This window comes from Cuculus canorus, chromosome 14, assembly GCF_017976375.1.
Source record: "Cuculus canorus isolate bCucCan1 chromosome 14, bCucCan1.pri, whole genome shotgun sequence".
NCBI classification, from domain to species: Eukaryota; Metazoa; Chordata; class Aves; order Cuculiformes; family Cuculidae; genus Cuculus; species Cuculus canorus.
In genome coordinates, this window is record NC_071414.1 from 781,359 (window position 1) to 792,871 (window position 11,513).

The 11,513-nt window shown below is 55.5% G+C and overlaps 1 protein-coding gene across 3 annotated transcripts in view; it reads right to left on the bottom strand.

The window, feature by feature from the left end:
- Positions 1-6,863, bottom strand: part of NRG2 (neuregulin 2) — a 182,371-nt gene extending 175,508 nt beyond the window's left edge. For 2 of the 3 annotated variants that reach the window (XM_009555906.2, XM_054079471.1), the window contains exon 1: positions 6,364-6,856. In XM_009555906.2, the coding sequence (XP_009554201.2) occupies positions 6,364-6,781 (418 nt within the window). In that variant the 5' untranslated portion in view covers positions 6,782-6,856. Of the gene's footprint in view, positions 1-6,363 lie in introns of all 3 variants that reach the window. The other variant, XM_054079472.1, reaches the window with a different exon arrangement.
- Positions 6,864-11,513: the final 4,650 nt, after the last annotated feature.

The following is an 11,513-nucleotide window of genomic DNA, read 5'->3' on the forward strand; positions in this document are numbered from 1 at the left end:
AGAGCTGGACCGTGGGGATTAAACGGAAGCAGTTTTCTCTGACCCACACAGCCAAGCTACGCAGCACGCAGCCCATAGCTGTGCTGGGAGCACAGTCATCTGGCAGAGAAGGATCGGGACAGTGATTCATCTTCCTTTTGATCTTTAGGCTAATCCTTGCAGACTCAATCCTCTGTCCCCAAAATTTCTGGCCATAGGCAGCCCATTCCACATCCCCCCAGCACTGAGAAGGCAAGTGGTGAGAGGTGCTGGCACCCTGTAGGGGTTCGAATGCTGCACACCCAATTCAGCAGGCGAGCAGATGCCTGGCTGCCAAAGTTGCCAGGGAGATGAGCTTCCTCCGGAGCTTCCCCTTGCCACACACGTCTGCCTGAGCTCCTGCCGAGGACAGGCATCCTCTGCCATCTGCACCGGACAGAGTACCGCACAGCACAGAGAACACCTCCCCAGGGAGCGGGACAGAGGCTTCTCCTTCAATGGCACCATTTGGAGATGAAAGAGTGGTCGAGCAGCTTGGGAGGGTGCGGGCTCACACCCTGGCAGCCTCGGCTGATCAGCAGGGAGAGCAGAGAGAGAGGCAGGATTTACTGACGTCTTTGCTACATTCAGCCCAGCTCCACCAGTGTGACCAGCACCAACCACGCTGTCGCACCCATCCCGAACGGGCACGGGAGGACCGACAGAAGCTGCCAGCCAGCCCCAGCACCTCCCAGATCAGTGGAGGCACTTTATCACTTCCAAGCACTTTATCACTCAGACTCCTCTGCAGTGAGAATTTCTCAGACAACCAGAGTCGCCTACAGGCTCGCAGCCTTGCAAACCTGCTGCCCACCACGAATCGATCTCCTGTAGCTCCTCCTGGCCAAGCACACTGCTCACCTCCACCTTCCTCAGTGCTTCCGCACCTTTGCCTGCCAAAGGCTGGCACAGCTCACTGGGGAAAGCCTACGCGCTGTTCCAGGGCAGCACAGCTCTCCTCTGCACTCAGCAGGGTCACACAGTGACTTGGGAGGGGAAATGGAGACGACGTGAGCTCCAGCAGCAGCGTTCAATGTCCTAAACATAACAAAGCAGCAGTCCCTCGCAGGAGCTAGCAGCTCCTCGTAGGAGCCGTGTCGTGCTGCTCATGGGAACTGGCAACCCCATCTGATCCTGCTTGAAGAGGCAGCCTCACCCCAACAGGACAGTACCAAAACCTGGGGACTCTGCAGTAGATTTTGGGCTGTGCCAAATGCTTTCAGGCTCAAGGCACCGGTGACCATGGCGCGTTTTGCCTTATGCAGCCCAAATCAAGCCGGGAGCTCAGCTGCGGCAGAACATGGCTCCCTGTTTGCCTGATGATGGAGTTCATTGCCTTTGTGCTCCCAAGCATGTACCAGTTTCTGATCCCGATCCAACCCCAAGTCAAGGTGTTGCCTGTGATTTAGAAAGGGCGTTATGCTTCAGGGCCCGTATCTAAGGGTTAGTGGGTAGCAGAGCACAAAGACGGCCACCGAGTAGCAGCTGGTGTCCAGGGGCTGTCACAGAGAGGCCCTAGATACCAAAACCAGCACTGCTGGGATCACACAGGAGCCTTTTCAGTCTCCTGCTACTCACAGAGAACCTTGGGGAGATGCTTTATTTAGTCAAACGTTTCTGAAAGGGGGACTGAGAAATCAGCCAGGCTTTGCTCTACATCCCTGTGAGGGACAACCTCTGTTGTTTCAGGTAGAGTTAAGTCACTGAGACCTGCAGCACCGGCTGAGCAAAGTCTCAGTTGCCAGTTCCCCGTCACAGCTGGCTCGGCTGGAGATTAGGAGCTGACCCGGCCACGGGGGCCCTGCTACTCCGAGTCCATTCCCAGGCCAAATCCTGTGTGCCAGACAACCAGGAGCAGAGAGCAGTCTGACGTCCTTGCAAGGGGTAAAAGCCTTCTGCAGCAAAGTGCCCGTTCCCCATCTGCACAAACTCAAGGCAAGAAGGAAGCAAGTTTTCACTCTCCTGCAAACCCAAGGAAGTGTGATTTTCTGAAGGTGGTGAGAAATAGTTTCAGACAGCTCTAATTAGCAGGGTGGCACGTGAGAAAACCCAGCTTTACTGCTCTCTGCTCCACAGCTGTCCTGTGATGTAGGGAGAGCACCGGCATCAGGGGCTGGAGCCCACCCGCACTCTTCCCTGACACCTGCCTGGCTTGGAGCAAGCCCGACAATTTGCAGGATAGCAGAGAGGGTTATTTTTGCATGAGCTGCTGGTTCAAAGTTGCCAGTGCTATTTCAGGCAGCAACACCTACACTGTAATCCAGAGGGCTGTATTTTCCCGCGGGCACTTCAAAATCAGGCCTCCCTCCTCTCCTCACAGGCCAACTGTATCCAGCCTGGCTCCCAGCACCGTGCAGCCGCTGAGTCCAATGCACAGCCCCAGCATGTTCCCGATTCCCACCGAGAACAAGGCACCTTCCATCTGGAAAAATAAAGACATCATCTCACCAGAAGAACCTGCTACAACAACAGGTCCTCTGCCTGCAAATCCGCCCTGGGATCTGCCACCACCAGATTACTCGCTCAGACTAAGCCAGATAATCCTACGGGCGAGCTGCAGACTCCGGCCTGAAACTCTGCAGCGTTTTTGGTGAGGTGCTCCAGGAGATGGGTAAACTCTAATTAAAGCGACTTCGCAACCTCCTGCATGTGGAGGCAGGAAGACACATGTTCCAGAAACCAGAGCTCAGACAGGTTAAATCCCCTCCAGCCAGAGCCCCTCCTGCATACAAAATATCTCCAAGTATATCTTCTATGCAGGGAGCATGGGCTCATATAGGAGATGATGCCACAAGTGACCCTTAAAGACTGTAAGGGTCACGACCACAACCCCCTTTCTGAACCCAAATCAGGAGCGGTCCCAGCAGGGAAACCACACCACAAAGCCACCCTGCTGGGGAGAGCAAGCGCCACATCTTGCCCCTATTTCTTCCTCCTTGATCTGTGCGTGTAGGCACAAAGCAGATCAGAGACCATCCAAAATTAAGGAGCTAAAAGATGGAAAGAGATGAGACAGGAGGAGAAGCAATACCAGGAATCATTATATAACAGTACGAGAACAAAAAACAATAACACTGCTGGTGCAGAAGAGGTTTTAAGATGGACAAGTGGGTGGTGAGACCCACAGGACGCAGGGCCCAGGGACTGGCTGCTCCCTGTGTGCCAGGGAGACGCAAACCCACGGATGGGCAGAGACGCAGAGGCTGCAAACCTCGGGGGGCTGCGGGCAGGGATGTTCCAGCCTCCAGAGCCTGCCCAGCAATGGCAGGGCCAAAGTGAGAATCTCCTTCTGCATCTCGGCACGGCAAGGGGGGCAGACACGAAGCAGTCCAGGCAAGACCTCGCACCCACACCAGCCGCACAGCCTAGTTCTCCTGTCCTGCCTCCCACACCCGATGCTACCCCTCACCCCTCCTCCCGCCCCCCCCCCCCGGCTCTGCACGGTGAAGGTCTGGGTCCCATGCGAAGCCTCACCACCCACTTTATCTCCTCTGAGGGAGACCGTTCCTTGGAGACGCAGATGCTCCAACCAGAGGGCTAAACTTGCAACGCACCCTGGCCCTCGGTGAGCAGCGAGAGCAGAGGACACAGCATCACAGGCTGTGAGAAGAGGATGAATCACTAGAAAACAGACCCAGGCACGGAGCCAGAGATGTGAGGGTATGGTCCTGTGAGGCCCGTGCCTTTGGGAGTGGGGGTCCTGGAGTGGCCAGAGCCACGAGGCCCCCCTCCACCCACTCCAAAGGAGCCCCAGTATCTGTCCCCCCAGCTCTGTAGCAAGGTTGCAGCCTGGCTGTACCTCAGAGCATGCATTGTGCCAGGACACTTCAACCCCTGCGAGCTCTGGAGGTGTCTACAGCCCCCGTCTGCAGCAGGAATGGGAAAACAGCCCTGTACCCCTCCCGATCTCCCCTCCCGGCAGAAACCAAGGAGCAAGAACGCAGCCCAGAGCCTGGTTCCCCAGTCTCTGCACCTTTCCAGCAACTCAGGTGCTATGAATCTGAGATCCTAGAATGTCACCTTCAGAAGCAACTTCCCAGCCGAAAAGAGCATGAAGTGCTTTCAGAACCACAAGTTCAGCAGGCTGAGGCTCCCATCGAATCTCCATAACGGACACAAACCATGGTTATGACAGCTCTCAGCCACCAGCTTTTATTTTCTTTTGCAATCTGCTGTAGAGCGCTGCTGAGACAACGCTCCTGACAACCTGCAGAGCCCCTCAGCCAGGAAGCCTTTGCAGACCATCAAAAATACAGAAACAAAAGCATCAGCTCCAAGAAGGTGTCACGGGCAGAATGACATCCCATAACTTGTTGTTACATCAGCCTACACATTAACACTTTGGGCACGATCCAGGAAGCCACGGAGCAGCCTCTGTTCCTCTTAAAGCCATATCCTGATGCTCAGAGATGCGCAAGTTTTGAAACCTTCTTGCTTTAAAAAAAACAAAAGCCACACACCTTTTGCTGTGCCTTCACCCGATGGCAAGACTCAAGAAATTCCTCCAGTTACTTTTCTTTTAACTCTGCAACACCCATTTCATTAAATCCTCTACATCTATGATGGCCCACATGCAGATACACATGAAATTAGTGTCTCCCAAATTAGTTTTTCCACATGCCATTCTAGCCCAGTTTCCTCAACAACATACTACGATGGGCAAGGCTCCACCTTTCTCCCAGGAAACGTGATCTTCCAAATTTATCTTTTGGATAAGAGAAAAAAGAGACTGGTCTGGCTTTCAAAATCTGGGCTCAGCAGTCCCGGACATCCAAGTATTTGCCCCAGAAACACCAAGCTAATAACACACCAATAACAACAACAAAGCACATGTATGTTCATTACAGAGCCAAGCATAACTCACGAGGCACATAGCCTTTAACGAGGCAAAAGGCCAATTAACCTGATGAGGCAGTACAGCATGCTGTCATTGCGTGGGGAGCCTGGATTCCCAGGAGATATGCCCTGTATATCCTTACAACCCACCAAACGCGAGAGATTCAAATCCATTTCTGATGGCTCGGAGCTCTCCAGGATAACTCCAGCCTTCTCCAGGTTTTGTGACACATTATCCGAGCACTCGAGCTGGACCAAGAGCCGGCCTTGCATTTTTGTCAGCTCAGATCCTAACCCTGGGAAAAAGCAGTCATTGTCCTCGCCCGGTCCCCAGTGCCCAGCCCATCGCAGGCATTCACCCTGACGGAGGACAGCATGGAAAACCCAAGCACAAAAGCAGCAATGCTCCAGCGGGTGCTTCTCTGCTTCCCTGCTGGAGTCATTTCATAACCGCGTCCACCAAGGTGGCTCCGCACCTGGCGGGCGGTGCGGGTGCCACTGCGTGGGTGCCACCACACGGGTGCCACTGCGTGGGGGCCACTGCCACTGCGCGGGGGCCACTGCACGGTGCCATATCACTGCGCCCAGCAGACAAAAGAAAACCAACTCCACAATGCCAGGCCCCTATTTTGAAGGAGGCAAAACTTCCCGGCGCCCACAGCGTACCTGGGGCTGCCCAGGCCCCGCAGCCCCAGGAAGGAGCCTCTCTCTGCATCAGTGAACGCATTCAGGACGAACGGGGCAGCCCGACCCAAGGCCCGCAGGAGGGGGAGGCAATGCCCGAGCACCCCAAGTCCCGGGCTGTGCACCCCACTCCCCACGGTGCTGGACTGCGGGCCAGTGCTCCCCTCGCCCCTCCAGCATCACCCTTCACCCCTCCAACATTGCCCTCAGCCCCTCCAGCATCACTCCTGGCAGCCTCAGCATTGCCCCCACCACGCCAGCATTGTCTCCTGCCTCTCCAGCATAGCCCACCACCCCTCCAAACACTCCCCCTACACTTCAATGTCGCCCCCCGCCGCTCCAGCATCACCCACTGCTCCTCCAGCATCACCTCCCGTCGCTCCAGCATCGTTCCATGCCTCTACAGCATCACTCACCGCCCCTCCAATATCGCCCCCACTGCTCCAGCATCACCCATCGCCCCTTCAGCATCACCCACCGCCCCTCCAGCATCACCCAACACCACTCCAGCATCACCTCCCGTGCTCCAGCGTCACCCACCACCCCTCCGGCATCACCCACCACCCCTCCTGCATCACTCACCATCCCTCCAGCATCACCCCCTGCCGCACCAGCATTATCCCCCGCTGCACCAGCATCACCTACCACTGCTCCAGCATCACCTCCCATGCCCCAGCATCACCCACCGCCCCTCCAGTATCACCCACCGCCCCTCCAGCATCACCAGCCACCTATCCAGCATTGCCCATCACCCTTCCAGCATCACCCACCGCCCCTCCAGCATCAGCCCCGTTCCCAGCATCGCCCCCGCGGCACGGCCCGTACCGCAGTCGGCGCAGAGGATCCTCGCCACGTCCCGCTTGAGGTTCTTGCCGCTGGTATCGAGCGGGGCGAAGGCGGTGCGGAAGACGAGCGGCTCCTCGGTGGGCTCCAGGAAGAAGATGTAGCGGTGGTTGCGCTTGACTTTAAAGCAGGGCGCCTTGGAACCCACGCTGATGAGCTGCTCCCGCTGCAGCCCGCCGCTGTTGAGCGGCCACAGGTCCAACACCTTGACCAGCACCCCCCCCCCGGCCCCGCGGCTGTCGTTGCCGCCGCCGGGGGGGCCCACGGACTGCACTTTGCCCTCCAGGACCACGGCCGCCGTGTACGCCTGGTCCTGCACCGACTTGAGGCTGGGCGAGTAGCAAGCGAGGGAAACGCCGAAGAGCAGCATGGAGAAGCCGGGAGCCGGGTCGCGCTTCATGCCGCCGGCTTTTTTTTTCCCAGCTCCTTCCCCGCCGGCCCTGCGGCGGGGCCGGGATGCGGGGAGGGATGCGGAGCGGCGGGGCGGAGCGGCGCGGCGTGGCGTGGCGCGACGCGGGAGCGGCGCGCCACGCCACGCCGCGCCGCGGAGCCAGGAAGGATGCTCTTGCGAGCCGGGATGCAGCTGCGGGTACCACGCGGGCTTCCCCGCACCCCTCCCGGCGTTAGCGGCGAGCTGGAGACAAAGCAGCCCTGGCTCTGCCGCGTTGGAATAAACAAGCGCTCTCTTCCCTCTGCAGTGGTTGGAGCCCCCGGCACACACACACACACCTCCTCAAAAAATAAATGTGGTTTGTTCGAGTGCGGTGATGAGCTACGGAGGGGGTGTCGATCAGGGAGGGCAGGGACAGGAGGAGGGGATTCTGCCCCTCGGTTCCAAGCGATCCCACCTGGAGCCCTGCGTCCAGCTCTGGAAGGACATGGAGCTTTTGGAGCGAGGACAGAGGAGGCCATGGAGATGATTCAAGGGCTGGAGCACCTTCCGTAGGAGGACAGGCTGAGAGAGTTGGGGTTGTTCACCCTGGAGAAGAGAAGGCTGTGGGGAGACCTTAGAGGAGCTTTCAGTATGGAAAGGTGCTCCAGGAAAGCCAGGAGGGACTCTTGATCAGGGAGAGCAGGAACAGGATGAGAAGGAATGGTTTTCAGCTGAAAGAGGTGAGATTGAGATGAGATCTCAGGAAGAAATGTTTTCCTGTGAGGGCTGGGGAGGCGCTGGCTGAAGTTGCCTTGAACAGTGGTGGTGCCCCATCCCTGGAGGTGTTCCAGGCCAGGTTGGATGGGGCTTTGAGCAACCTGATCCCGTGGGAGGTGCCCCTGCCCACGGCAGGGGGTTGGAACGGATGAGCTTTGAGGTCCCTTCCAACCCAAACCATTCCATGGCTGATGTACTTGGATGGTGCGTTGAAGGGGAGCTGCTGTGGTCCTGTTGTGGAGGTGACCTGGAGGCAGGAAGGCTGGGCATAGCCTTATCCCAGGTAATGGGTCAGGATGCACCACGAAGCAGGGATGCTCAGCCCCCGTGTATGCTCATCCCCAGCCCCAGAGGCCTTGCAACCTCAAGCGAATTCCTCAGCACACCCCAAAAGATAACAAGAGTCAGGTTCTTGAGCACATCGGTGAGAGCAGAGAAGCACAGAGCGCAGGCTTGAGGTTTGCTCTCCATTTAATGCAGTGCAGCCAGAATCATCAGGAAAACCGGGCAGGGAGCAGAGCTGCTGTGCCCAGGCACAGGCACCGGCACTGCTCCTCGCGTTGCCCTGGCTCTGCTGCCTGGGGCAAAAGCTGGCGTGTGCCACACCTGGCACCGCCCCAGCAGAGAAACACAGCTCCGCAGCCATGGAGCTGCCAGCCAGGACAGCTGCTTTTCCCTCTCTCCAGAGATGCTAACAGCTCTCTGCACAGCTCTGCTATTGCAGGACCGTGATGCATCGGAAGAAGCGCGGGGTGTTACCAGCATCAGGGCTTGGGGAGCATTTCTCGCCTGTGTTTTCTCTTGCTAACAGAGATTCTCTGTGGTTTTCTGTTCTCCAGTGTTTATGAAAGCTTTCCCTTTTCCCCGGTTTGGTGACCATGCAAAACTGCAGAGGAACACAGGCAGAGGCAGAAGGGACCAGAACTCTTTCCCATGGCAGAGGGAAGGACAATGTTTTGGATTAAGGAAAATGCTTGGAGGAGTAGAGAAACCACATAAATTCTCTCTTTTGACCCAAATCTCTGTGGAAACTCCCCTCTCCCTAACATTTTGCTCAGACAGCAACACAGGTTCTGCCTGCAAAGCAAGGGGATATCTGATAGCGTAACATGATCTGGAGCATTCCCGCTCTACCCTGCCCCTCACCGGAAAAGATAGTTTAGTGCCTGGGCATTTGAGTTGCTAATCCTTGTCTTTCCCAGTTTACTGGTTGAAATTCCTAGTGGGATGACAGTGGTTCAGCTGCTGGGAAAAATCCAGCAGAACATACCTGTGAGGCCTCTGGGACAAGTGTCAAAAGGGCAGTTTTCTCTGTCTTGAGGCATTTTGGAGTCCAGGACGCTTGACCCTCTTTCACAAAATAACAGGATAGCTGAGGTTGGCAGGGACCTCAGGAGGTCTCTGGTCCAAGCTCCACCTCGCCACAGGGGTAGCTCGCTCTGGGTCATGCCTCGCTCAGGCTTGAACCTTCCTGGTGAACCTGCTCCAGTTTTGACCATCTTCATGGTAAGAAAAAAAGCTTTTCCTTATCACTAATGGAAATTCCCTGCATTCCAGCCTGTGCCTGTTGCCTCTCATCCCCTCTCCATCTGGGAGGCTCTGACCCCTCTCCCAGGCGGCTGCTGACTTTTCTCATACCTCCTGGTCTCCTGCCTCTGACCTCCACCACCCTCCACGTCTTTCTAGTGCTGGAAAGTCCCGATCTTGACTCAGCCTCCAGCTGAGATTTCCAGAGGCTACATAGAAGGGAGGGATCCCTGCCCTTGCCCTGCTCCCAGCATCCTGGCTACACAGTGGGGTTTGTGAGCTCTAGGAGAAGTTCTGTTTGTTTGGGTAAAGACCAGCGAGGGGCCAAAGGACCTCTTCAATGTGCTGATGTCAGCTGGATGATCCTCACTTGCAAGTCACACTTGAGCTCGCGGCAGGTACGGAAGGGACAGCTGAAGGGACAAGGTCTTTATTTATCCACCAGAGCTGGAGGGCATTTCCCTAGGAGGATGACGAGGATGCTGAGGGCAGCAAAGCCAGGCAGGAGGTGGTGTGGGTTTGGTGAGAGGAAAGCGCACAGTTAGAGTGATGGGTTTACTTCTAGCATGCCCGTGGGCTGGGACACTGCGTTGCATCCTTTTCTGACATCTCCCCCCAGGCTTTGTGTTGCCTGGTGGTTTAGGCAGTGATCTGTGCAGCGTCTTTCTTTGCATCTGGGCTGTGCCACACAGCACTATGAAGCCTCCTGGCCACAATGCGCTTTTCAAAGCTTTCTAGAAAGAGCTCAGAAGAGCAAGTGCACTGGGGCTGAAGGTTGCGCCTTGTTGTAGGTCAGGGACCTGCACCGCTGCACACAGAGATGGACTAAAACCTTTGGGGTCCAAAGCCAATTAGGCAAACAGAACTTTTTTAAACCTCGCCTTTTACTTCTGGATGCATTTTCTGTAGCTCCCATGTCTGTTCCTCAGGGTAGAGACATTTCACTGTATCTGCATCACCTCCTATCACATCTTCGGGACCTCTTCAGTGACTCATTTTGTTCCAGAGTTTTCTCCAGCCTTGGCACCATGGTTGATAGCTCACATCACCCCTGCTTCGTCTCAAGGCTGACATATATTTTCAAACTTTCAGCCTTTCAAATACGGTCAAAACTGTGGCAAATTTAAATATTTCCCAGCTTCTTCTCTCTTATGCAAAATCCGCTGCATCTTTTACTGAACAGGCTTTGTGTTTGTCATCACCCAGAAGCCAGATGGTTCTGCACCAAACTACCTCAATGCAACCGCTTTGGAATGTCTGTGTTTCTGAACCGTCCATACTGCTTCCCTTCTGGGATTTTATTTCTTCATCTCCCATATTTTCCTTTTGTTGACCAGCAAATTCAGTTCATTCTGCATTCAGGCACAAGACGGGATCCCTCATGAAGAGCCACTATTTCAGAAAACATCCCCTGGCTACTTTAATTTCTCAGAAGCTCATCTCTCCATGCTGCAAAACTCATCATATTGGCAATCCTGAAAGGAAGATGGTTCATCTGATGATGGTTCATCTCAGCCCAGATTCCACCCTGCCTGGAGGACCCCAAAAACTCAGCAGCACTATCAGAGGCTTTTATCCCTCAGACAACTGCCGCCAGGGCTGTTTTTTTCAGTCCCCTTTATTTTTGCTCCCTCAATTTCCCAGGGATGCCCGCAAAACAAAGCAGTGCTCAGATATCTCTTTCCCTCTGCCAAGGGAATTCCTGGCACAAAGAGCCCTGCCTGGTGACAGGTGTCACAAAGGGCAGTGTCCCAGTTCCTGCTGGTGCCATTTTGTGCCCATGTGTCCTCTTTCTGGTGACAGATCGCACTGCCCGGCCAACACTACTCTTCTGAGGGACTAGAAGTGTTGCCTTGCTGATTTGAGTTGTTCAGCCTAGGAAATAGAAGGATCCAGGGAGACCTTAGAGCAGCTTCTGGTACTGAAAGGGGCTCCAGGAAAGCAGGGATAGGATGAGAGGGAATGGTTTTCAGCTGAAAGAGGGGAGACTGAGATGAGATCTTAGGAAGAAATGTTTTGCTGTGAGGGTGGGGAGGCCCTGGAACAGGCTGCCCAGAGCAGTGGTGGCTGCCCCATCCCTGGAGGGGTTCAAGGCCAGGTTGGATGGGGTTCACCTCCCCTAATTCAGTGGGAGGTGTCCCTGCAGTCCCCCGCAGGCAGGGGTTGGAACTGGATGGGCTTTGAGGTTCCTTCCAACCCTTAATCATCCTGTGACTCTATGATTCCATGACAAGGGAGACTTTGAATGCGTTCAAGGTGGAAGCTAATCCAGGTAGCAGAGAGGCTGCGTGTTTTACGTGTCCATATTCAGCACCTCTCCTCCTCGCTTCAGCACATCTCAGAACTTCGTCTCGGCAGCACATTGCAGAGATGGCCTCGAAGCAATGCTCATAAGTTTGAAGCTGGGGATGTAGGTGCATCCATGGAAAAGTTGATGAAAGCATTCCAATGAAAA